The 27,809-nt window shown below is 41.1% G+C and overlaps 1 protein-coding gene across 7 annotated transcripts in view; it reads right to left on the bottom strand.

The window, feature by feature from the left end:
• CHD8 (chromodomain helicase DNA binding protein 8) overlaps positions 1 to 27,443 on the bottom strand; it is a 62,278-nt gene extending 34,835 nt beyond the window's left edge. For 2 of the 7 annotated variants that reach the window (XM_032593677.1, XM_030318655.1), the window contains exons 1-5: positions 27,323 to 27,405; positions 7,931 to 7,978; positions 5,688 to 6,059; positions 4,576 to 4,961; positions 3,065 to 3,179 (exon numbers count right to left, since the gene is read on the bottom strand). In XM_032593677.1, coding sequence (XP_032449568.1) covers positions 3,065 to 3,179; positions 4,576 to 4,961; positions 5,688 to 6,059; positions 7,931 to 7,936 — 879 coding nt within the window. In that variant the 5' untranslated portion in view covers positions 7,937 to 7,978; positions 27,323 to 27,405. Of the gene's footprint in view, positions 1 to 3,064; positions 3,180 to 4,575; positions 4,962 to 5,687; positions 6,060 to 6,918; positions 7,979 to 13,960; positions 14,048 to 27,322 lie in introns of those variants that run through there. The other 5 variants (XM_032593676.1, XM_030318650.2, XM_030318653.1 and 2 more) reach the window with 5 other exon arrangements.
• Positions 27,444 to 27,809: the final 366 nt, after the last annotated feature.

The following is a 27,809-nucleotide window of genomic DNA, read 5'->3' on the forward strand; positions in this document are numbered from 1 at the left end:
GGCGCCCCAAATATTTATTTTATCTTAAGAGAGAAGCCAAGTGCACGCACAAGCAGTGGAGGGGCAGAAAGAGAAGGAGAGAGAGAATGCCAAACAGGCTCTATGCTCAGCACGGAGTCCGACACAGGGCTCAATCTAACAATCCTGGGATCATGACCTGAGCTGAAATGAAGAGTCAGATGCTTAACTGACTGAACCACCCATGTGCCCCTTTATTTTTTTAATGCTTTGTCTTTCTTTCTTTTTAGTAATCTCTACATCCAAAGTGGGTCTTGAACTCAAGACCCCAAGATCAAGAGTCACATGCTCTACTGACTGAGCCAGCCAGTCGCCCCTCTATTTCATTGTTTTTAAATGCCAGGTAGTATTCCTTTTTTTTTTTTTTTTTTTTTGAGAGAGAGACAGAGACAGCCTGAGTGAGGGAGGGGCAGAGAATCCCAAGCAGGTTCCATGTGGGCAGCGCACAGCGTGGGCTCAACACGGGGCTCAATATCATGAAATTGCGAGATGATGACCTGAGCCGAAACCAAGAGTCGGATGCTCAACTGACTGAGCCACCCAGGCTCCCTGCCATGTAGTGTTCTAGTGCATGGATTTTCAGAATTTTATTAACTATTTCTCCACCACAGACAGTGAATTTTTGGACATTTCTGCTATTGCAAATATTGCTATGATACACATACATCATTACATACTTTTGAGTTTCCTAGATGCAGAATCACCGAGTCAAAAGGCATTGACATTTCAAATTGTTACATACTGAAACACTGACTCACCAAAAAGATTGTTTCAACACTCCCATCAGCTGCTTGCTGTTCCTTAAGTCCACTGCCAACACTGGCATTACCATTTATAATGGGCTGAATTATATCCCCCAAAATTCTTATGTTGAAAACCTAATCCCTAGTACACCTCAGAATGTGACTGTATTTGGAGACAAGAGTTTTAGAGAAGTAAGTTAAAATGAGACTGACAGGGTGGGCCCTAATTCAACTCGACTGACATCCGTAGAAGAGGAAATTTGGACACATGGAAAGACACCAGGGATTTATGCACTAAGAAAAGACGAGGTAAGAACACAGTGAGAAAGTAGCCACCTACAAGCCAAGGAAAGAGGTCTTAAAAGGTAACCAAACTTGCCGACCCCTTGATCTTGGACTTCTAAGCCTTCAGAATCATGAGGGGATAAATTTCTACTGTTTAAGCCACACAGTCTGTGGTATGTTATCATGGCAACCCTAGCAAACTAATCCACCACCTTTAAAATTTTGTATTTCTTGTATTACAACGATTTGCCTTTACTTTTTTAATTTAGCCCTTTATTTAACATACACATACATAACTCTTTCTATGCTCTCTTACCATGAGCTAAGCACTGTTCTCTGTCCTTCATAAATGCTTACATTTAATACTCCTAATAACTCTACTTGGTAGGCATTATTACTTGCATTTTAGAAATAAGGAAATTGGGGCACCAAGAGGTTAAATAAACTTGCCTGAAGTGACAATATTAGTAGAGTTAAGATGAGAATCGAGGAATTCTTGCTCCAGAGTTTATGCTCTTAGCCACTACATTATTTGTAGAATTATTTGTTATACACGTATAATTTTTATATAGTCAAACGTTCCATTTATGAATTATGAATTTTAATGCCCCCTTACAAAGATCTACTTTACTTGATAATTATTTTAAAAATCCATCCATGTTTTATAGAAAGTTCATGATTTCAAGTTTTACATTTGGACCTTTGATTAAACTAGTATTTGTTTGAGGAATGACACAAGAAATCCAGTTTTTTTTTCCCTAAATTTTTTTCCAGTTGTTCTAATATAATTTAATATTTTTTTCTTTCCACTGATTTAAAATGGCATTTAAATTCATATACTAAATTCTCATAACCATTTGAATCTATTTCTAGACTCTATTCTCTTTATTTTAAATGTTTATTTATTTATTTTGGAGAGAGAGAGAGAGAGAGAGAGAGAGAGAGAGAGAGAGAGAGAGTGCACGAGCAAGGAGCAGAGAGAGAATCAGAAGCACGCTCAGTGCTGAGAGTGCAGAGCCTGATGCAGGGCTCGAATTCAACAACCACTGAGATCATCACCTGAGCCGAAGCAGGAAAGCTTAACCAACTGAGCCACCCAGGTGCCCCTCTATTATCTTTATTAATGTTATTTCTTCTCTGATTCCAAACTCTTAGTAATTATTATATCATAATATGCTCTAATGTCTGTTAAAGCTAATTTTTGCCTCAATTTTTGTTTCAATAATTTCTTGGCTATTCTCACATGTTAATTTCCCCAGAAAAACCCAGGTATCAGTTAGCCAATGTACTGAACGTGTATCAAGAAAGAAGGTACGCATTTATAAATATTAACAGCTAGAGAAGCACTTAAGGTTCGTTTAGTCCAAACCTTCATTTACTAATGAAAAATTCAGACACAGACATAGAAGCTAAGTAAATCTGCCAGGCCCACAGTGCTACTTAGAAGAACCATGGGTCTCCCAAATCTTAATACCAGGTTCTTTGTATGGTTGGAAACTAGAGCCAAAGGTGGTACCGTAAAGCAACAATGAGAGACAGAGGACTAAGTTTAGTCCAGCTTCTGGTCCAGCTTCTTTTATTCTCTTTCAATGTTTCTCATCTTCAAAAGGTAGGAAAAAACACTGTGCCTAAGCACCCAGTTCAGAGAGTCAGAACCCTGAAGTGTAGAAAAGGTAAGGCAAATAGATAGATGGACAGTTCTAAGAGAAACCAAAGTACTGACAGAGCCATAACAACAACCATGCACATTATTTCATACTTGCTTAGTTTTTGCAACGCTAGAATTTTGGAAATGAGTATTGTTATTTGTATAGTAATTGCTTTTTAGCTAAAAAAAACCTCAACATTTAAAAGAGACAACCATGACCAGGCCCCACCTCTTTTACCTTTTAGGCCTACCTCTCTTATAGAAAAATTCTTAAAATGTACATAGGCTCATAGTCTCTCGTATCTATTCCTGGTTTGTCTGCCAGAATTAAACATGATTTATCTACTAAGTTCATTCGGGATCCTTTTACCTGAATGCTGCTTTCTTCATCTTCCCGGGGTGACTGGGCAGGCATGACTTCTACATCTGAATTATCAGATGAAGTATTACGCTTTCTCTTTTTACCCACCACAGGGGTGATGGTGCTAAAAAAGGAAAAACCAAATTCATTTTCAGTAAGGGCCAAATTCATTTAGGAGATAAAAAATGTAATTAACCTAACCCATCGTATATGAATGAAACTTCCTGATAGAAGTGTCTAGCTCTTCAGTTGAGGGGACACACAGCTATTGAGCAAGGTGTCTGAAAAAAGAAGATATTGGGGTATCTAAGCCGCAGGCTGACCTTTACATCAGATGTGACAAATCCTTGCTACTACTGTACTCACAAATACCTGAAGAAAGGTGGCTAAGACAGTGGAATAAATACTGGGCCAAGAACTGCAAGGCCTCACTTTTAGTTTCAGTTCTGTCACTAGCTGGGCATTAGCTTCCTTATTTATACAATAAACACTGATGAGAATACCTGGTTGACAGTTGTTGAGGATGAACTAAGATAGGACACATGAATTTTTTCTTAAAAGCTGAAAAATCTTCTGCAAATATAAAGCATTATTGTAATTCCACCACAAAGCCTGAAGACTCCCAGGGGTAGAAGTGAGGGAGAAAGGAATGAGCCTACAAGACATGGATGAGAAAGAGGGGACGCTCAAACGTGACAAGCCCTGGTTCTGACAACACTGCTTCAGGCTGACACTCGTTGCTGAAATCTTCTCTAGTTCACAGATGAGATGCAAGAACAGGGCAGCTACATCTCCAGCAGCTCTTTTACTGATGTGGGTGGTAGGGGGGATAGTGAGAAATCTCACACCACAGCGATATAACATCAGGAAGACATATACAAACATAGTCAACTTTTAACATAACTCCCAACACAATAGTTGGCTATCTTTCCTGTGCCTTGGTGTTTCTCTTTCAAAATACGCTAATTTGCAAATTTCTGTTTAACAAATCATGAAAGCATTGGGACAGAGAAAAGAAAGGCCTTATTATCCTCTATGACAAACAGATTACCTTGAACTATGTAGCTGCTAAATACAAGTAGTTCCTCTCAACAGTAACTTACTTACTTACTTAGTTACTTATTTGTTTATCTTAAAGATTTCTTTAATGTAATCTCTACACCCATTGCGGGGGTTCAAACTTATAACCCCGAGATCAAGAGTCACATGCTCTAGCAACTAATTTAAAAACAAGTGCGCTGGGGGTGCCTGGGTGGCTCAGTAGGTTAAGCATCCCACTTCGGCTCAGGTCATGATCTCGCGGTTCATGGGTTCGAGCCCCACATCAGGCTCTGTGCTGACAGCTCAGAGCCTGGAGCCTACTTCGGATTCTGTGTCTCCCTCTCTCTCTGTCCCTCTCCAGCTTGCGCTCTCTCTTTCAAAAATAAATAAACAATAATAAACATAAACCTTAATTTTCATTTAAAAACAAGTACACTGCCCTCAAAGGCCCCAACAAAAAAGCAGAGGGTTGTACTCACTTCAGCTTACTCTTGCCCTTAGTTTTGGAGGTACCCGATGTTTTGCTCTTCTTTGGCTTTTCTTCCTTGAGCCTCTCCCCACTGCTCTTCTTCCTGCGTTTCTTTTCACCTTCTTCCTCAGGCCGAACACTGGGCAACTCATCCTCATTTAGGACTCGAGGTATGTTCTGCTCACCCCGGGCACGGGCCCTAGCAATAGCCTCTGCTACAATCCGATTTGCCTTCTCTTGCTTCTTCTGGTGCTCCAGCCTGCGGTTTTCCTCCATTCCTATCTTGCCCCCCGTATGAGGAGCAGAGCTTGCTGGTGAAGACAGAGCTGCCACTTCACTGGCACTTAGAACTTTAACTACGGACAGCCCAGAAGAGGCCCCTTGGGAAGAACCAGCCTACAGAAATAAAGACACTAAAATTTCAACATGCTTGTAGCTACATGGCCTAAATAAAATCCAGCTCTAAAGCAGATAGGCTAGAAACTTTTGATCTCTAATTCCTCAAGAACCAGATTCAGACCAAGTCTGACTGAACCTAGACACATTTAAACAAACAAACAAAGGTGTTTTTTAGTGGGAAAGAGATGAGAAAAGGCAAGAATTATGCCAAACTTCAATATCCTTTAGACATGCTTCTAATGTCAATACCCATCTCCATTATTCTAGAAAATTTTCCAACAATATAACCAATACTAATCGCTAGACCAAAAGTAAAAAAATTCAAATTCTACTCTTGGCCTACCTTTACCTTTCTGGAGGTGGGGGAGGTGGGAGAGGTGAGGGAGGGAGGAGTGACAATCACCTGGCCTCTTTAAAACAACTTTTAAATGAAAGAATATTGCCATTCATTTTTACTCCACAATAGTAGGAAAAGATTGTAAATAAAATAGTTCAAAGACTTATATTAGATAAATCATCTCTTAACCCGAACCCAACAATAACCCTCAAATCTTTTCATGACATAATTAAAAGAAAATTTCCACTGGTAAAAGGAATAAAAGACTGCATTTCAGTTCAGAGGCGTGACTCTAGAGTGACCCCACATTCAACAATGAGTGGTTGTGGAGGGTGACAGCAAGGGGCCAGGAGGTTGGTCCTCCCTGCTCCCTGTGGAAGTCTCACCTGTGGCTGCAGCACCACCTTGAGCGGTACTGAAAGTCTTTGCCCTGGGCTCTGTCCCGGCCCCATTATTTGAGCCTGCTGCACAGAGGAGAGTGTCACTGGCTGGGTGGAGGGTGGTGGCGGTGGCTGAGGCTGTGATGATGGAGGCTGTGGTACGATCTGGATTTTCTGCTGTGGCTGTTGCACCTGCAGCTGGATAGTTACTACTTTGGCGGGCTGCCCCTGAGCATTCTTGGCTTGAGTCAGGGCTGCCAGCTGGTTGCCCTGTAACACTATCTTGCCTGGTAGACTCCCTAGAACGACATGCCGGTGTCCTTGGGGACCTCCAGACTGTGGCTGCTGGAGGACCAGGGTGATGCGTTTCGATTCACCCTAGAGTGAAGAAAGGAAATTGCAAGAGAGGCACGACATTAAAGAATGGTATACTCTTAAATATTTACACCAATTTTCCTCATCCTAGAACCATAAAAACTGAGAGTCAGAAGACAGAGTACATTTTATTTTGTCCATCCTCCTAGCTGTCCTGACTGAGTCTTCTATCACCTCTGCCCAGTGGGTGTCAGGCCCTATTTTTGACAAACTCCTCACAGAAGGCTATCTTCTAAGGTAGTCATTCCATTTTTTGGCAGTCTGTTAGAACCGAAGTCTTTATAACCAGCCTCCTCATACCGTCTTTCCTCTGATCCTACTTATCTTAATACTACCCCCTCCCCCACAAACTCATCTGGCCCTTTATTCAGAAGCTAGAACCTCTACTTTCTTACAATAGAAACAAGCCTTTTCACTGGATAAAGGACAATCTCAGTAAGAACAGGGAAAACATATACATAACTTCTGTAAGTCTTGTAAATATAAATAAATAATGACTGTTCCCACAGCATCCAATATTTCTAAAAAAACTTTATATTATACAGTACTATGAATTCTCATTTAATGTCTGCCTTCCTGGCAGACCGTGAGCTCTGTAAGGACAGGGACTGTGTCTGTCTTGTTCAGCACCAGCTAGGCACAGTGTAAACATGTAATAAGAGCTCAAAAAATGTTAACATTAACTGCTTTCATCTAGTAAGTAGTAAATACGGGGTTGTCAACATTTACTTTAAAAAAAAAAGGAAGCAAAGGTAGAATTTAAACAGGATTTTCTAGAGATTGGTCTCATGTGCTCTCTTCTCACACAGTTGCTGGGCCCTCTACTAAACCAAAATTCACCTCCCCCTTTCACTCAAGTCACCTGGGTAGGTGTAGAGGTCAGTGTAACTGCAGGCTTCAGTGGGGGCCCTGTGGCCCCAGGGTTTCCAGCAGGAGCTGAACCCTTAACTGGCTGTAGGACCAGCTGCTTTACTGGTCGGCTGGGCTGGACAATGCGCTGAACAGTAGCCTGGTTCCCAGGGACCTTGGCGGCCAACACTGTATTACCAGAGACAATGGAAACACCTGGTCGAAGGGGAGTGCCGGTTAGCACTTTGGTAAAAGTAACTTTTCCACCATTGGCTGTGCCAGCCACCAGGGGCTGAGCTGTGCTGGTGATACCTTGGGCCTGAATTTGTGCCACATGGGCACCAGTGACTGAGGAGCTTGGTGGGGCCTTAAGGATAACAATCTTAGGGGCTGACTGAGGTGGTTGCCCTCCAGCACTACTGGAAGAGACAGCTGTGGCAGAGACACCCATGAAAGGATTCCCTTGGCTCAGGATCTCCTGGCTCTTGGAGACCTGCAAAAGTCCTGATGTTGGCGTCGGTGTCTGTAATACAGGTTGGGCTGGCTGCTCCTGGCTGACGGGCTGAGTGGTATAATCATGCAAAGTTAAAGATTCTGGAGCTGGAGCTGTTGATTCTTTGGGAAGTTCTGTGGGGGCTGTCTCATCTGGTGGGGGGACCAGGTCACTTGCTGATGAATTCCCCACATCACCACCTCCACCTTCCTGGTTCATCTGATCCAAGGAGTCCAGAGAGCTTGGCAGTCCAAGGGCTTCCTCAATGGGGTCTTGTGTGACCTGGTTGAAGCTGTCATCAGTCAGAGAGTCCAGGCCAAATAAATTTGGGTCATCAAACAGATCCATGATGGGGTCTGCCATCTTGGGAAAGCAATGGAGGGTACTTCCCCAAGGTCTAGGGAGGGAAGGGGAGGGGGGGTACTGGCTCTCCCCTCCCCTCCCCTATTAAGAAAAAAATGTACACAATGGAAGAGGACTACTCTTCAGGTAAAAAGAGGCAAGAAACAAGTGCATGTCAGATTGTCCTGACCTTCATGGAGCAAGATGGCTAGGTCTTCAGAGGAAGATGGTGAAACTCCTGTTGTGAGGAAGACAAATGAAAAATAAGCAAAGTTGGTGCCCTCAAAGAAAATCTCTCCTTCTTAGGTACTACCCTTTATATCAACTGGCATCAGAACAAGAAAAGAGGAAAACGTGAGGTAATCTGAGGACAAAGACACGGCAGAGAGAACACCCACATTTTTGCTTCAAACTAAATCTATAAAAGAAATAAAACCCCCTTTTTGGGCTTACACCTACACACTCTGAAGTTTCTGTCTGTCAAGAGCTTTGCTGTCTGTGTCCATTTCTTTATAATTATCATTCTTGGGTAGAGATCAGGAAATTTAACATTCATTCACCTTCTATTTGAGGTTAAGTTGACAGAGTTTTACAAGATACCAGCAACATTTCAATGAATGTAGATAAAGGCTTCTGAATGTAGATAATTGTTTCTGAATATATTGTATTTCATAAATTTCCCTTGTATTTTATATGCTTTTACTTACTACTGGCAAAAATAACCGCTTTTAACTAAAGCTCACAGTATAATCTTGCTACACTTATAGTGTGATTTTACCCAGGAAGTTTCCCAAACTTTGTGCTAATTAACATATCAATCTATGCATACTATTTCTGTTCTCAAGTCCCTTCCCCCCTTTCTCATATTTAAGATCAAAAACTTCTTTGGCAAAAAACTCAAAGAATTGTACATTTTAGTTCCACTTATATTCCCAACTTTCTCTCTCACCGTTTCCTATATACACCCTACATTCCAGGCCAACTAGACTACACAGTTCCCCTAATGTGATTCCTATCTGCATGACTTTGCCTATTATGCTGTAGCTTCTGCCTAGAACACCCCACCCCCACTCCCAAGCATCTCTCCCATCTGAAATCTTTCCCACCTTCAAAGATCTTCCTTCGACTCTAAAAGAACCCTGAACCTCCGCCCCTTTAACCACAAAGCAATCTGTGATGACTTGGTCCTCCCACCTTCCTTAAATACCCACCAGTGTTATTCGCACCTGATTTAAAGCACTTATATTTAATAGTTAACTAAAATGACCAGTCTCTTGCCCATATCCTCCGAAGGCCCAAATGTTCCTTTGTGCAAATTATAAAAAGCTGCCTGCTCCTTAAGATGCTTGTCTGCCATCTGCTGGAAATTGTCATACTAAACATGTTATCAATGATGATAATGAATATGTGCAATGCATACCCTGCACAATCCTGCATGGTAGCCCAGCTGCTCTTTCCCCAAGAGACAAAAAGTTCCCGGATGGTAGGAACCACATTCAGATCCTGAAAGAACCAGGAGGATATCACATACATGGTAGCTACTCAAAAAAATAGTTAACGAATTAATATATTTGCTTGCAGTATACGGAATGAACCATTCAGTCCTTACAAAAATTCTATAGTACTCCCTATTCTAAGAGGAGACAGTAGTTTCCCGTCTTGAAAAACTGTCCTACAAATAACTGAAAGCATGTTTACTAAATCCAAGTCTGAGGATTTAAGTTCATAAAGATGTTAGAATAGGTTACAACTAAAGCAAGGTATTGTAAGTACATCAACCATATAGCTAAAATGCATGAAAAACTGGCCTTTGTTCTTTGTATATGATGTCAACACTTGACAATTCAGGAAAGCCTTGCTTGATAAGACCTTCGGTCTTAACTTTTAAAAGACACCAGAGAAAAAACTTGTCAGTGGCACAGTACGCAGACTTTACTAAAGAATTTTCCACACAACCCACAAACTATTTTTCCCCTCAACTTATTCCAGTTATTGTTATAAAACAATATAATGTGGGTAAATATCCCCGAAACCCAGACACAAAGAGAATAGACTGATCATAGTGTACACAGGGCATCTCCACCAATGTTAAACAAGATCTCCCTTGCTTCAGTAATTGTATACCCTTCACATCTCCCCCAGGATTCATATCACTTCCTACTTTTGGCTAAACTATTCCACCAACTCACTCCAGCCTCTTCTATTTAATGCCTGTCCCAAAGTTGCTCAAAATGACAATCATAAAAGTTATACATATTTCTTGATTTAATAAAAATCTACTCAATAGTTTTAACTACATCAGCTTTTTTCTAGTTATGCCCTACTTTGCTGCTAGCTTTCATCTCCTATTCACTGTCACAGATGTTGCACTAAAAAAAAATCTAACAGTTAGGTGTCATAAAAACTATAACACAAGTTTCCACTTCTTAGAAGTTTATAAACTGCCTCTTCTTCCATGGGCAATTTTGTCCTTCCCAGTACTCCTTACTGGGGCAGAGGGAGTACTCCTTACTATTTATTCCTCCAAATGCTCTTCCTTTCCTCCACAGCAGTTCAATCACAGACAGAAATCTCACCTTTTTCATGGGAAAAACGCAGGCTAACAGTTTCTGAAATGTTTCCTTACCCTCATACAACTCAAGTATAAGTTTTCAAAGGTCAATCAGTGCATTTGTCATTTATCCTCATCCCCAATTTTTGAGCCAAATTTCTTCTTCCCCTCGTTCAGTCTGGGCCCAATAGTTTAAAAACATCACCAGTGGGGCGCCTGGGTGGCTCATATGGTTAAGCGTCTGACTCTTGATTTTAGCTCGGGTCAACATCTCATAGTTTGTGACAACGAGTCCTGTGTTGGGCTCTGCACTGACAGCATGGAGCCTGCCTGGGTCTCTCTCTCTTCCTCTCTCTCTGCCCCTCCCCCTGCTCATGCTCTCTCTCTCTCAAAATAAATAAACTTTAAAAAAATTTAAAAAGGGGGCACCTGGGTGGCTTAGTCAGTTAAGCGACCAACTTTGGCTCAGGTCATGAGCCAAAGTGAACTCATGGTTTGTGAGTTCCAGCTCTACACTGGGCTCGCTGCTATCAGTGCAAAGCCCACTTTGGATTCTCTGTCCCCCTCTCCCTCTGCCCCTCCCTTAGCTTGTGAGCTCTCTCTCTCAAAAATAAATAGAACACTAAAAATAAGTAAATAAAATAAAAATAAACATTAAAAAAATCAAAAATAAAAACATCACCAGTGACTTAATGCCACACCACCAAGTTTCACCACTTCTCAGTCCCGTCACATCAACTCACCTCTACTGACCTAATTCATCTTGTATGTATGTTTTTAATCCTAGTCTCCTGCTTCTTTTCTTTTTTTTTTTTTTTTTTTTTTTTAAATTTTTTTTTTTCAACGTTTACTTATTTTTGGGACAGAGAGAGACAGAGCATGAACGGGGGAGGGGCAGAGAGAGAGGGAGACACAGAATCGGAAACAGGCTCCAAGCCATCAGCCCAGAGCCCGACGCGGGGCTCGAACTCACGGACCGCGAGATCGTGACCTGGCTGAAGTCCTGAAGTCGGACGCTTAACCGACTGCGCCACCCAGGCGCCCCTCCTGCTTCTTTTCTAACTCCCATGTTTAAGTTGTCCTTGACTCTCAAAAGATGAAACCTTCTCCCAACATACCTCTAATTTTCTTCACCCCTCCATCTATTCCTACTTCATGGGTCATCCTGGCTATATCCGCATCTGGTCTATTCTACCAAGCTCATGTATCATATGAATTCTCTTTCTATGGTTGAAATCCTGGTAGTAACAATAAGTAGATGTTAAGCATTCAAATACACGAAGCACTTAGATATCCCTCAGTAAAACAACTGCCTAGATAAAGAAATCGTATCAGCCTTTTTTCATAGCGAGAATGAAAGGCTGGTCCTGGCCTATCACTGCCCCAAACAGAAACATATGTATATGCTCAAAAGGAAAGACAAGAGTTTGATGATTGCACTTAATCACTTACTATAATTTTAATTTTTTTTTTAACGTTTATTTATTTTTGAGACAGAGAGAGACAGAGCATGAATGGGGGAGGGTCAGAGAGAGAGGGAGACACAGAATCTGAAACAGGCTCCAGGCTCTGAGCAGTCAGCACAAAGCCTGACGCGGGGCTTGAACTCACAGGCTGCGAGATCATGACCTGAGCCAAAGTCGGCTGCTTAACCGACTGAGCCACCCAGGCGCCCAATCACTTACTATAATTTTAAACTAATGACAGAAACCTTGGTGGGGTGGGTAGGAGTTGGGGAGAAATGGAACATGCTAGTAAGTTAGAATCCAAGGCTACCTATCTATAATCTCCATATAACAAGTTAATGCTAGACAAATACTTTATACAATAGCCTTTCATTTCACCTCCAACTATTCCTCCTCCATGAAGTAAGGATAAACCGATGTTCTTCTGCAGATTTATCACCTTTACTATAGCTCTTCTTGGTTTGTTTTTTGTTTTTTAAGGAATCTACAGAGTCTCAACTCTCCTGTTTTTATTTTACAGGTCTCCTTCTCCTGGCCCATTTCAAAAACACCTTGTCTGATCATAAAGGACTTTGTTTCATACTATTATCTACTTTTCATTGCAATCTCCCCATACCTTTCAACAAAGCAGTGATTCTCAACTAGGGGCTGAAAAGTATGTGCAGTTTGGAAATGTGTACTCAATGTCATAATTTTATATTTATCAAATGGAAGAGGAAAACACATCTCATTGTTTAGGTATACTAAGTAAAACCAAACAAAATCTTGGCCACTGAAGATCTGTAAAAGGCAACCGGGGGATGGGGAGATGGGGGAGGGTGATGGGAGAAGCATGCCTGGTTTAGAAGGGTTACCCAACATCTCTCTGGTAGGATAAGATTTCTTATGGTCTCTCAAAAGGGAGTTTATCATAATTTATTGTTTACGATGGATGAGAAACACTGCAACAGAGATTAGTCTAGCTGTCTAATAGATAAAATTACATAAAATGAACTACAAACATCCATTCTCCAGACTTATCTGTACTGCCCACCCTCTTAGAATATAATGAACTAATGCCACAGTGACAAATACTGACATTTTTTGGGTAATATGCACTTCCAGAAAGTACCACCCATGCCCAGTTAACCTTTTGACTGCTCAAAGATTTGGAAAAGAACTATTTTACTTCAAAGTACAAATGTTGTTATTGGAAACTGTATCCTTTCAAGAGGATCAGCTGAAGACAGACATATACACATGTTATTGAAACACAAGATAGGTAGAAGCAGCTCAATCTAAATGAGAAATCCCTTGAAATAACCGGAAGGCCTAAAATGAAAATCACCAACGTAATTTTTGAAAAGAAGAATTTAAAAACTGTACCATGGAGACATTTATAAGACTCAAGGAGTCTCAAATCTTATAAAGAAATGGGAAATAAGCATCCAAGGTGAATGTAATCACAATTTAGGGTCAGCAAGGGATCAGGATGGAAGGACACAGACCCTAATAAATGGAGCTCTCAACTTGGAGCCACTCAAAAGATTTCCTCAAGAAGATCAGGATCCTAGGCCATCTTCTATATCTTCACCATTCCCAATGCCAAATGTGTGGCTACTCTGTTTCTGTTTTCCCAATTACTGAAGGAAAAAGCACTCGCACCTCAATCAGAGGTATAGACATTTGGGGGCAAACATGGCTGGTAAAGTGAGCCTTTCTGAATAAACAGGGAAAGAAAGTAAAATAGGCAACTATGAAAGCTAAAAGCATGTACGTATATTCAGGGGTTAAAAGAGAAACTATAAAAATTATGTACTCATATGAAAGAAGAGAAGAAAAAAGGTAAGGAAGTGAGGGGTTGATTGAGAGGGAAACGCTACTGGAGGTGGGGGTGGCGGGGACCCGGGTACATTACCTGCTCATACTGCCGGGGTTGGTGCCAGGAAGGCCCATACAGCAAAGGGGGGAGATTTCAGGCAACTGGCGCCTCCAAAATGGAAATGAGGTACATGCACTTGACGGAGGGAGCTAGCGGGGTGCCCTCCAGGGTGGGGATGGCCAAGACGGGAAGATGCGGGGGGGGGGGGGGGGGGAAGGGGGGGTGTGGATGCCCGGGTGGGAGCAATGTTAGGGCGGAAGCTACAGGCTGGGAGGCCCGGCAAAACCTGAAGGAGAAAAGAAGCTGTGCCTCACCCCAGCGGGGTAAGAGAGGTGCCTTTACCTGCAGTGGCCGTGGGGGGCCGGTTCGCCCCTCTCGCTGTCTCTCCAGCACCAGTTCCCCCCCTTCTCCTGCGCAACCTAACTTGATGCTCCCGCCCGCCCCACGTCCTCATTGGCCAAACCCTACTGCCACTCACCAAAGGCGCAAGGACGCAAAACAGCGCAAAGGGCGGGACTAGAGAGAGCTTCCCCCTCCCCCGCCACCGCGGGTTAGGTTGAGAACGCACGGAGAGGCCTATCCGGTTTCTAGGGCCGAGGCGAAGCCTGCAGCTTGCTTGAAAAAAAAGGGGCCTGGCCAGAAGCACAATCTCCTGCTGCGGGAAACTAGTCCTGGGGATTAAATTCCCTACCACCTACACTGTATTCTGCACACCAAAGAGCGTAAACTTGGGAGGGAGGGTTCCACACTATGCCAACTCCGCCTCCCAATGAATCCCCTACCTTCTAGCAGCCCTGTCTATCCCTCTCTTAATAGTGACTATACCGGATCCCACTCCCCATTAAAAGGGGCCAAATCTTAACCCCATAATGGGAATGAGTCAGCCTAGTTGCTGGAATATGGGGCCTTTTACCTTTAAAAGATAAGTACTCTTTCTGCCAAAAACATAATGCTGGTTTGTATTCTTGATACCCCAACCTCTGGGCAGTAGTATCACTTTCGAAATGGAAAGTAATCCCAGGTGCCCTCTAACAATTCCCAGACCCCGCCCTTCCAAAACACACATCCACTCCTCACCCCTAAACCTGATCTCTGACCCCCACATCACTTCTTTTGAAATTCAGCCTGTTTGACATATTGGCCAGTATCCACTTTGCAATGTCACTTCGAGGCCACTCTAATTCCCAATGAACCTAGTCAACCCCAGAATGATGGTGCCCAAGCTTAAATCCCTCAAAAGTAAACGATTGCTAAAAACAGCTGCTTACCTCCTGACCACTAGTTTCCCCTGAAATGTAACCAGCCTCAACAATGAAATCCTATTTTCAGTACTCTAAGACACAACTGAGGAAAGAGATCAACTTGGCCTTAGATTTCCTACTTTTAAAGATCCTAGCATTACTGGTATTGTTAGGAACACCCAATAACACTCCTGTAAATAGCAATTCTGTTTTCCCATTCGCTCAGACTTAAAACCTCAAAGATATCTCTGAAACCTCCTGTATCCACCATCCAATCATTTGCCAGGTCCCACTGACTCTTGCAATATATCACACACGGATTTTGGAGCTGGCAGGGCCTTTGGCAATCATATCAAGTCAACCCTCTTGTACAGATGAGAAAACTGAGGCTTACAGAGATGAGTGATTCAACTATTAAACTAAGAAGAAAGTTAGGATTCATTATCTGACTCTCTTATCTCTGCTGTCACCTCTTTATTTATGCAGTTGCTTGTGTAAAAAAAAGAAACTTCATAACTGATCCCTTTTCCTATGAATCCATTCTGCTACCAGATTAATTTCCTAAAACACAGTAAAGTCAAATCAGTCTCCTGCTTATAAGTGTTTGAAGGTTCCCTGTTACTTAAGATATAAATCTTAAGACTACATCTTGCTTTTCCAATCTTATTTCCCATTATTCAAACATATACTAGCCAAAAAACAAAATAAAAACCCCAATTTATTGTTGTCATATATTTTTCTCATATCCTAGCTAATGCTACTGCCTTCAAATTATATTCCATCCTTCTTTCATTTATTTGCCTTATCAAAATCTTATTTATCCCTTAAGATGGACATCAAATAAATACCTCTTCATTATGTCTACATTCATTGAGTGTATAATACACTAATGTGGAAATATTAGAGAATCAAAGGTGAATAAGACATAATTTCTACCCTCAGAGAACTCACAACAGGTAGGAGTATATTTGTGTATGTGTGTGTGTGTGTGTGTGTGTGTGTGTGTGTAACACACACACACATACACAAATATATACACACAGACTCCCATTAAGTCTCCTACCTTGGGCTATTCTGCAAATATAGGAAAGGGGCTTTTGGTTGCTGAGCAGAAAAAAAAATCAAATTTCCACTATACAGCTTTTTTCTGGACTACCACAGCAGCCTCCTAAAGTGTTTCTGTGTCCCTAAACCCTCATTTCCCAGATGTATTCTCTATTCAGTAGTCAGTTAGCTAACTGAAACGCAGTTCTGCTCATGTCATTCTGTTTCAGTGGCTCCTCATCTGCCCATCAGAAAATGCTTTAACATGGCATTCAAGGCCTTCCTTAAAGGGTCTGGCCTTAATCTATTTTTTCAATCTCCTCTAATTTTGTTGTGATTTACACTTTGGCAATACTGAACTACAAAGTTCCTTAGTTTCCTCTAATGTCTCATGCTGTTTGCCATTTCTGTGCTTTGTTTTGACTTTCCTCTTATCCCTACTGCCTGAATACTCCTTTTTTGTGACCCACTTTACTTCCTTAGTTAACTCCTCCTCATCTTTTAAGAAATTACTTCCTTGATAACCTTTTTCTTCTACCCTCTCCATATATATGTGTATAAATATATATATATATATGGGAAAAAAAAGCTGTATAGTATAAATTTGATTTTTTTTTTTTCTGCTCAGCAACCAAAAGCCCCTTTTCTATATTGGCAGACTAGCTCAAGGCAGGAGTCTCAATGGGAGGCTGGATCTTACCTCCCACTATAGGGGGGTGGTCTGTTGGAGAAGATGGGAAATTGGATGGTGGGGGGGTCACCTCCTTTTCCTGGCAAAGACAAAGTACACATGTGACCCAAACTACTTTAAGTGGACAGTCCTATAGGGAATTTTGACTTTGCAGAGGTAATGCAAAGACCCAGAACCAACTCAACAATACTCAGCAATGGAAGACACTTGAGTTCTACTATAGCATCCTGAACAGACTATTCAGCGGTGTTAACCCTGGACATGTTCTCTATGTCTCTAACCTCCCTTAGTTTTCAGATCATTTTCTAAACCAGACTGTCTAGCATTCCCATTGATTTTGTGAGCTGCACAGTATCATTCCAATAAATCCCCTTTCTGCTTAAATTAACCAAAAGATGATTTCTGTTGTTTGTAACCAAGAACCCTAACAAGGAGATTAGTGCCTGAATCATAGCAATGTGGGTCAAAAGGTAATGATAAGAAAGAAGGGACAGAGCTGAGTAATATTTAGGGAATAAAAATCCATAGAACCTAAAGTTTAGAGAAAGAGGAGTTTAGCTATGTTTAGTCCAGCCATGTTGAATCTGAGTTGCCTAGAGCAGTTCAAGTTAGTAAAATTTGATAGGAGATTGGATGTATAAATCAGAAAGTTGGCTTGGTGATAGACTTAAAGTACTCAGTATCTAACTAAAAGTGCTGAGTGGAGATTGCCCAGGGGGTATGTAAAGCAGAGCAAGTATACAAAAAACTGCATCAATGCCATTGAGAGACAACAGAGAATGCTGGAGTCTATGAAGGACTGAAGAATCCACGAGAGTGTAGCTGCTAGTCAGCTCTAGTTAATTGTTGGCATATGGAAATGCACACCCAAGGTTGAGAGAGAACTTCAGATTTTTCAAATGCCAGAAATAGAGTTTTGTGTAAATCTAGGTTTTAAATGTAGACAACTAATTTTTAAAAAACACACTTTAAACACTGCAGGCTAACCAAAACACGTAGTTGGAAACCCAAGTGTTGAGATTTTTGATTCAGAGTGAGAAAAGTTAGGAGGAACCCAGGAGAACATCAGGATTTAAGAACTGGAATAAGCGGGCAGCAGACTTGATCTTAAGGTTGTGAGTTCAAGCCCCATGTTGGGCACAGAGCCTACTCAACCAGTGGGTGGAGGGATGGGTAAAATAGGTGATGGGGATTAAGGAGTATATTTAGTGTGATAAGTACCAAGTGTTGTATGGAAGTGTTGAATCACTATATTATACACGTGAAACTAATATTAAACTATTTTAACTAGAATTTAAACAAAAATTCAAAAAAAATTTTTTTGAAGAGTCAAATAAGCTACACCTAAGTAGGTAGAGAAGGAAAAGCTAGAGAAGCAAACAGTGCAAGTTACAGAAGCAAACAGAGTAGAGAACTGCAGGGGGAAAGAGTGACCAATTATATCAAATAAAGCAAAAATGTCTGACAATATAATAATTTTTAAATGTCCACTGGATATAATAATTGAAAGCCTTCTTAATTCCTACTTTTCACTGTCAAACCCAAGTAATCAGTCCCTTTTGAGCTTTCATGGCTTTTTTGTTAAGTATTCTTTTAGGATAAGTATCTTCTACTTTATTATTTTAGTTATATTTGTACATAGAGGTATAATGAACATTGAATTCAGAGGGACATGGATTCAAATTTCTGTCCCACCAAGTACATTAACCTTTCTGAATCTAGTTCATTCTTCTGTACAAAAGGGAATCAAGTTACAGTGCCATTAATGAGGATTAATGAAACACCTAACACAGTATTTGGCACATAAACACTATGTCCTAGGAGGTACTCAACTAATGTTGCTGGATATATCGTCGGGAAAAAAATTTACCTACCTAGGAGATGCTAGTCAGTCTTAGAGGGGATCACCTCCCAGATTAATGGCCTCCAAAATAATTTGTTAATTTCAGCCAGGTAATATCTATATTACTTGAATGTACACTCAGGCTCTCTTCCTCTATATTATATCTAATTTAAGGCAAAAAGGAACAACTACAGTTTAGATTCTAGAGTCTGAAAATTATGTTCAACTAACTGGCTTTAGTCAGCCTAAACCTGCTCTAGATAGATGTTCTAAGTCACTAGTATCCAACCTTAAGTGGTGAGAGACCTAAATTAAGAATCTCAGGCATCCAAGAAGGATCACATAAATTTTAGAAAAACCATTCCCACTCTCACACACTTTTTTCAGACAGCTCCCAGGACATCAGGATGACTTTTCTGGTTTTCTTTCTACCTCTCTGGCCACTTCTGCTTTGCTACTCTTCTCTACCAGCCTTTCATTGTTGAAGCTCACCAAGGTTTGGTCCTAAGCCCTCTTTAATTCTTTCTGTACTTTCTTTTCAAGAATGTCTAATTTACATACATGGCCTCAACTATTATTATTTCCTTCAACAAATGATCTATATGCTTATATTTCTCATTTATATCTCTGGGCAAGAGGTCAACCCTGGACTCTGGACCCCATACATCTACTTGCTTACTCAATGGCTTTTCTTGGTAGTGTCTCCAATCTCCTTGGCTTACTCACTTGTTCAATTCTCCCTATAAAGGCTTATTACCGCAAGGAGGCTGATTCCTTGGTAGTCTGCCTAGTCTCCTTCATCCCCACCACCACACATGCACACACACAAAGAGGGTAATCATCTTCCAACAGTCACGGCTGCAGAGACCAGAAAATCTCTTCCTTACCATCATATACATTATTTTAAAATCCTACCTTTACCTCCTAAATATCCCTCAAATGCATCCACTTGTCTCCACTGCCATTCTAGATCAACTTACCATCCCTACTTCCCTGAACTATTATTGCAAGTGCCTTCTAACTGCTTTTCCTCCATTCTGCCTATTTAACTCTAACTTACCCTTCAAAGCTCATTTCGACATCATCATTTCAAAGAAAAGCTTTTCCTGATGTCACAAACAAAAACAGCCAAATTTATTGAGTGTATATTATGTGCCAAGCATTCTTCTAAACAATTAAAATTCATTAACATACTCAATTTTATTAAGTCTGGAATCTCTCTCTTTTTTTTAACAGACAAGGAAACAGGCACCAAGAGATGTGCCAACATCCCACAGCTAGTGAAAAATAGTACCACATTCAAATTTAGGCAGTGTGGCTTCAGAAGTCACATTCTTAATCACCTTACTGTAGTATGCTTTAGGTTAGATGCCCCCATGATAAATTCTCCTGTAATATCCATAACTTTATTTTTGTAGTGAGATTAAATAACTGATTATAGAATCAGTTGTTTGATGTTACTGCCTCCACCATTAGAATGTAAGTTCCACAAAGGCAAAAACTGTGTATGACTTATTACACTATTCCCTTTGCTTCTCAGGTGGTAATAGGCATTTAATGCACTTTTCTTGAGGGACTGCATTTTCTTTCCTTTTTTTTTTTTTTTTTTTTTTTAAGATCTTATTTTTAAGTAATCTCTACACCCAATGTGGGGCCTGAACTTACAACCCAGACATCAAGATATCAAGAGTCGCATGCTCCACCAACTGAGCCAGGGAGCACCCCAGGAGTGCATTTTCAACTTCCAGCCAAAGGTGTGTGGGAGTGGGGCTGTGGAGAGGTAATGGGGAGGTTTCTGAGCAAGAGCAAGGGCTTCCCTCAGACTGCAGATAATAAATGGGCAGAGGCATGTTTCCTACCAGAAACATTCATTCAGAAGACGCATTATAGAATCTTCACTTTTGAGAACGTGGAGTTGACACAGCTTTTACATATAGTCAAAGGGGTTACATACAATATACATAAAAGACTATTTTCTATAGTGTGATAATCAGTATTGAAAATAATGAAATTTTAGTTACCTCCTTTAGGCTTGGGACCATAAAGCTCAGTGGCAGCCAATTTAAAACTGCGGCAAGAAGCAAATAGATGACACTATACCCATATGACCCAACTAGGGCATGGATTCATTTTCAAATCAGCCTCAACGTAGATTTTTTTTTTTCCAGTAAAACTCTAGAATTTTCCCTATGTCTGAAGACAGAAAATAAGAGCCTAATCTTTAAGGATCATGGCCCATAGGTCGAGTTAGACTGATCTGGAAAAGTACTTCTTTGCTGGCACATGGTCACCAAGGTGAAAATAACATTCTGGGTTCCAGCTGAAGAATATCTAACTGGACCAACATATCCACTTTGTATGATGCCACTTTTGGGCATCCGGTATAAGTAACAATATATACAATTTAGGTAATAAAGTCCTGGGCCTCCGTATGCTCCCCCCATCCCCACACACATAGCACTCTTGCAGGCGCTTTTTTAACTGAGCCAAGTGTACATACATTTGCTCAGCCTAACAGAAAAATATAAACTTTTACTTAATTATTTATGAGATATTATTTTCACTGCAACATTTGTTTAAAAAAAATGTATGTGGCGAAGGGAGGAGAAACATTATAAACCACTGTTACTATCACACTTGGGCTTCCAGGCACAAAAATGACCTCATGGGACATGGGACTGATGAAAATTTAGTGAGCTAGTTTGACTTGCATTGGCTAAAAAATGGACTTATTTGGAAGACTGACCAAATGAATTTCCTCTGTAGAGCTTAGGATTTCATATATCTTATCTTTAAAATAACTTAGGTTAAATAAAAGAAACAAACTATTATTCTTTTTTTTCCCCTTTTAACAGAGATACAAAGACAAAAATTAATTTTTGAAGAAAGGTTCTTCAACTGCTTAAGGTACAGCTTTAACAGGCTACAGAATGCTTACCTGTCTAATATCGTGGTCAAAGACAGTTCTCTTACAGGGGTCAGCACTGAACTTTTCAATGGGGGGGAGGCTGGCTAATGAATGGGGTTTTGAAGTCGGACAGACCAGAGTCCCACTCCTGGCTAAGTTACCTAACCTCGCTAAGTCTTATTTTTCCTCTTCTGTAAAATGAAGCTACTAACGTCACACACATTTCAGGGTTCCTCTGAAGACTAAAAGATAAGGTCCACTGTTTGGCACATAGTAGGCAAATGAAAGTTTATTATTCCCTATGCAATAATTTGAAAGAGTACCATTAAAGGTTTCTCTCAAAGCAAAATCACTCCTTAGAGACTTGGCTGTGCTGGTCTACTAAGCAGAATGGTAGGATACTGAAATAGATGTAAAAGTTTCACAATTAGAATAGCAGGACTGCTGGGCGAGATGAAAAGACTCTGAGAAAGCAGTATAGCCCTTTAACCTTAAAACCACGGAACAGACTTCAACCAGCACTGGTGTCTAGGGCAACATTCAGGTAATTCAATTAATCATTTTTTGTGTTTGTAGGAATGATGCCAGTGTCTTTCTCACAGTACTCCATTTACTTCACAATGCCTGTGGTGGGAACATAGAAGCCTCCAATTGACTAGGCTGCCCCTTGGTAGTTCACATGCTTCCATCTAACTGCCTCAACTTTTGACTCCCATGACTTTCAGAAGAGCAGTGAATGGAAACAACCATTATATATATGTGTGCGCGCGCGCACACACACACACACACACACACACACACACTCTTAAGGCCTCATGAAGAAGATGCCCCCCAGTAGGAGGCACACCTGAAAAACAGGCACTACATTTTATAGGAGAACTGATGTATAAATAAAGAGCTGACTCATATGCTCCACTCCCCAGACAAGAGGAAAAAAGAACTTTACTGAGTAGAAGCAATAAAGAATGTAACACGGATGAAAGGTCCATGCTCATGCAACTTGGTAGCCCCTATTTAAAAATCCAGAAAAATCAGGGCATCCGGGTGGCTCAGTTAGTTAAGATTCCAACTTTAGCTCAGGTCATGATCTCGCAGTTTGAGAGTTCAAGCCCCACGTCAGGCTCTGTGCTGACAGCTAGGAGCCCGGAACCTGCTTGGAATTCTCTTTTTCTGTCTGCCCCTTCCCCGTTCACACTCTGTCTCTTTCAAAAATAAATAAATAGGGGCGCCTGGGGGGCTCAGTCGGTTAAGTGTCTGACTTCGGCTCAGGTCATGATCTCACAGTCTGTGAGTTTGAGCCCCGTGTCGGGCTCTGTGATGACAGCTCAGAGCCTGGAGCCTGCTTCAGATTCTGTGTCTCCCTCTCTCTCTGCCCCTCCCCTGCTCATGCTCTCTCTCTGTCTCAAAAATAAATAAAAACATTAAAAAAAATTTTTTTTTAAATAAAGACATTTAAAAATAAATAAATAAAAATAAAAATCCAGAAAAATCTTCCTATCAGTTTACGTAGGTAGATGTTTTACTGATGTGTATCTGATATCTGTATCAGAAAGTGAAAATTACGTTCTATTAGGAAATTCTGTTATGATTTGGGCTCTAAATAGACAGCTAAACCACTGAAACCACTGATTTCTTCTAGAACAACCAAAATGAAATTCCCATGTCACTAATAGACAATGTACCTCTGAATACCCATGTCCCAAAGGAATAAATCCCCAAGATGTAGTGTATCCCTAAAGTATGTCGTGGGAAGAAAAAAAAAAATGAAAAGCAGGATATTCCAAAGGTTTCTATAACGACCATGAGAGACAACTTGAGAAACTTGAAAGACTTTACAGCTCCTGAATGATGAAATTAAGAATTCAGTTAATATATCCTTTCTCTGAAAGATACAGAGTTTTAGAAGAAATGTAGACTCTCAAAACAAAAAGGTGTTTTTATGGAATTACAAATTACTAGAATATTGGGACATTATCAAAAGGATTAGAACTACTGACAAAAGGATTAAGTAGCTGACATACAGATGAGAAAAAAAAGCAGTCTTATTATTTTGTAGTAATTTCAGTAGTATGTCATTTAATTACCTTTTTAAAATGAAATAAACTTTGAAAAGACCAAATGAAATGAAGCCATACACAATAAATTTCTATGGAAATGTACAGAGGAGATAATTCAGGGATGTTTCCATTCTTTCAATGATAAAGCCAATCTTTTCCTAAAAACTATGCATAAGAATAAGTAATTTTTTAAAACTTTTTTTTAATGTTGATTTATTTTAGGGAGACAGAGAGAGTGCAAGCAGGGGAGGAGCAGAGAGAGAGAGGGAGACACAGAATTTGAAGCAGGCTCCAAGCTCCGAGCTGTCAGCACAGAGCCCAACACAGGGCTCAAACCCATGAAGTACGGGATCATGACCTCGGCCGAAGTCAAATACTCAACCGACTGAGCCACCCAGGCTCCCTAATTTTTAAAACTGTCTTTGAAATCTTTTTGTACATTTACTTGATTATGAGTGAGTGTGATGCTCTGGAAATTCTTATCAAACAAACAAGTGAGAATATACTTGGATAGTCAGAATTTGAAGGCGCTAGAACATTGTCTAGATTCCCTGTGCTGCTCTACTGCTTGGAATATATTCCAATATATCCATTGCTGCTGAACACAAATGTAAAACAATTATCTATGCCAGTCTACTTTCTGTTTGTGTTGCTGGATTTTTTTTTTATTATATTATATCATACATGGGTGGGTAAAAATGACTTGCTTTTTTTTTTTAAGTCTCCTGCTGCACTCTTAAGGCAACAATTAAGATATTTTAAAGTTAGTCTAAAAAAACAACTGAATAAAAGGCATAGAATATCAGTCTAAAAAAAAAGATACTTTAAAGTTGACCACTTATGCTACATGTGACATTAAACAACCAAGAGCCTATGTGAAGGATAGAAAGTAATGGATCATAAAAGGGCAAAAGAAACGTTACCTACAGAAGAGCTTAATGAGAAATCTGGAGACTAACACACTTTGTAGTTTAAATTTAAAACATCCAGTAACTACAAAGACATAGACTTACTTTGCAACATAAATACAATGAAAATCTTAAAGGCAATATGAAATAGAGTGAAAGAACACACAAAAAAAGCTACATTACAACTTGATACACTTGCACAAACAAAACAAAACAAGAGGTTAAGGTGAGGAAAGGTTATCCAGGATAAAATTCAGAATGTAATAAAGGATTAAATAAACCTTTAGGCCAAAATAAATGGTTGATACAACAGCTTTGTTTTATAAATATACAACTGAGTACAAGGTACCAAAAGAACACATCTTAAAAACTAGGGTCTCTTTACATATCTTAAAAGGCTTCAACAATGGGGCACCTGGGTGACTCAGTCAGTTGAATGTCTGACTTCAGCTCAGATCACGACCTCATGGTTCATGAGTTTGAGCCCTGCATCAGGCTCGCTGCTGTCAGAGCAGAGCCTGCTTCGGATCTTCTGTCCCCCTCTATTTCTGCACCTCCCCACGCCCCCCTGTTCGCTCGCTCTCTCTCAAAAATAAATATTTTTTTAATAAAGGTCTCAACAAGACATAAGCAAAAAAGGCACAATATCAGTGAATTAAAACAAAAAGCAAAGTGAACAAAATCATAATAGAAGAATGAAAGGAAGATCACCAACTTTGTGAGGAAAAGACTAAAAAAATCAACTGAAGAGATAATGAAAAGTTCAAGTAAAATATGAAATGATACTATATCAGTGAATCGACTGCTAAGGTAAAACAGTAAATACAGGTGAGTCACAGTAGGGCAAGGTAGGTCACGTGAAGACCACAGATCAGGGACTTGCCCAAATGCAAGTCCAGAAGTAGAGTGACTCCTAGGGGTAAGGGCGGAGGAGCCAGAAAATATTTGTCTTGTTTATTCCCCAGGTATCAGGCTCAATGTAGGCTTAGAAGACAATTTAACTCTTGCAAGGCAGTGGACAAACAGTATCTTCAAAGCATAAACATTTATCTCCATGCTATGTTAAAATGTTACAGTCCTTCCACAGATGAGAATATCAAATCTCATTCTTTCAGTAAGCAAATACAGTAAGTTCTTGGCACCACAAATTAATCTTAAGTGGTAGTTTAGGTTAAAAACATCTCACCCTTTTCAAAGGAGATGGGTACATTAGTTTCTCTGAAAGACTGATTCCCCCTCACCATCCTACCTAACCTATCAGAACTCTATCTTACCTATCACTATCAGATTCTTCAAATAAAATGTCAAGTTTTTTCCTGTTATAACTAAACTCTGCAGTGGTGGTGACCACAATGCCAAGATTCTTCCACCTCATCACCTGGTGGTGCTGTAGAGAAGACTGTCCCAGAAAATACAAGGTCTGTTTCCTGGTGATTCACAATCAGCTCGGTAGATTTCTCTCCCTTTCTATCATTTTCTATCCATGTCAGTTTCCAAACTGACAAAATCAAAAGGCCAGACGCACAGGATAGATCAAACATGGGGAAGGTGTGTGAACTGTGCAAGTACCCCTACACTGTTCCATCAAATCCCTGATTCCATCCATTACTCCTTCACCACTTCAGTTTTAACCCTTCCCCCAGGCCTGTCCCGTCACACTCGCCCACCCTCTCTTTGGGCCAATGTCCTTCATCATGCCTTGCAGACCCACTTGTGTGCCACTCTTGTAACCCAGGTCTTCTTAAGTAGAAAATGTTTTATCATAACTCTCTTTTAAGAGGTGGGATAAGTCCAAAACACCACAATTTGTTCTGAAAGCTATTTGGTGACCACTACAAAAGAAATTCCTAAGCAGAGGCATGATCTAATTAACAGAGGAACTTACTCAAATCCGAAACTCCCCCTCTACCATCCACCGTGTCCCACACCAGATAGGGCCTCAGCCGATTCTAAGGATAACCCTGTTAGAGAATCCCTGACTGAACTCAAAGGCTCGGAACAACGTGAAGAGTAAGTAATCTGTGGATGCTAGTGTGAGAGTAGGATGCAGTAGTTACCAATAATGCAGCTCCTGTGGCTTCAACGTGGGGCGTTCCACTAGGACAAGACATCGAGTTCTAAGTCTTCGACCCCTAGCTCACTATGCTCAGTCATTGAAAAGAGATTGGTCCATCTAGACACCCCCACTATACACCTCTGTGAAGACCTTAATCACTTCACGACTGTCCCTTAAGGGCAAGAGCCGCCGCACTTGCACAGTTGCTGCAATGGCTGGAATATTTCCTGCGACACTAGAGACAGGTAAATAAAGAAATTGCATTCGCTCCGAGGCAGGGGGAGGGGTCTTCTGCTAGTGAAGAGTTTACATAATGCAACAGAAGACCAGTAAGCTCTGCAGACCTGTCAATGGAGACGCCAAGACTTGAGCTCCTCTCTTCCCACCATCTCTAAATACTCTCCAAAAACCCGATCTGCCCTCCCAGAGACCCACGAAATTACACCTAATAATGTATAACAATATGCACACGCTCGCCCTAAGCTTTCCTACCCACTTTTGTTACTAAAATACAAAAAAGCAGACAAAAAAGAAAAAAAAACACAAAAAACCCTAATCTCCCACTTCTGAGTCCAAAGTATGGAATAACCAAACGGAGCCGGGGAGTTTTCTCTCCGCTAAAGGGGCAAGCAGAACAAGGAGCTGCCCCAAATCGACACCACGCCCTGTAATGCAATGACAAGCCCTAAAAACCCCACAGCGGCGGGGCAGCCCCCTACGCGGCTTGGCCCGGCTGGGGCCCCGCGGCCCAGCAGCCGCCCTCTCCCCCGGCCTTTCACAAAGGAGAATGGTTCAGTCCAGAGCATCACCCAGCACCTGATCCCTCACAACTGGGGGACGGGCAAGGAGCGGGGGAGCGAGGAGGAGGATGAGTTATGGAAACCAATTCTAAGAGCTTTAGTTTTGCAAAGACTCTTGGACCAGCACTGGTGAGCAGGCATGAGCGGGAAGCCTACCTGAACAAGTCCTGGTGCTTCCTTTCCAGCCAGCGTTTCAACTCACCCTTTCGGAGAACAAGGCGCCTTCCGGCGGAGCATGGCCAGCCCTCGCCTCAATCTAGCTTGCTGGTAGTCCATTCTCCCTCGGCTCCTCCCACCTCCGCTCCCACCCACCAATGGTAGGGCTGACGCCCGGCCTCTTCCAGCAAGGTAGTGTGAGCGCCATCCAGGAAGTCTCTGGAGGGTGGGAGGTCCTAAAAGGCTGAGAAGGGTACGTAGGCAACCACAGATATGCCTGATTGAAAATAAAATCTGGCGGCAGCTTGCCTCTGACTGCTCAGTTCACAGGCGTTCAGGCCTCTCGGTATCTTTTTTTTTTTTTTTTGACCCCCGCCGGTGGGGGCGCTCTAAACTAAAACATTTAGTTACCTGTCTCAGGGAAGCCATCTTGAATCGGGCCGGTGCCTTGGGGACGGGGAAGAGGAAGGAGTGCTTAAGGAATTTG

The sequence above is a fragment of the Lynx canadensis genome, chromosome B3, assembly GCF_007474595.2.
Source record: "Lynx canadensis isolate LIC74 chromosome B3, mLynCan4.pri.v2, whole genome shotgun sequence".
NCBI classification, from domain to species: domain Eukaryota; kingdom Metazoa; phylum Chordata; class Mammalia; order Carnivora; family Felidae; genus Lynx; species Lynx canadensis.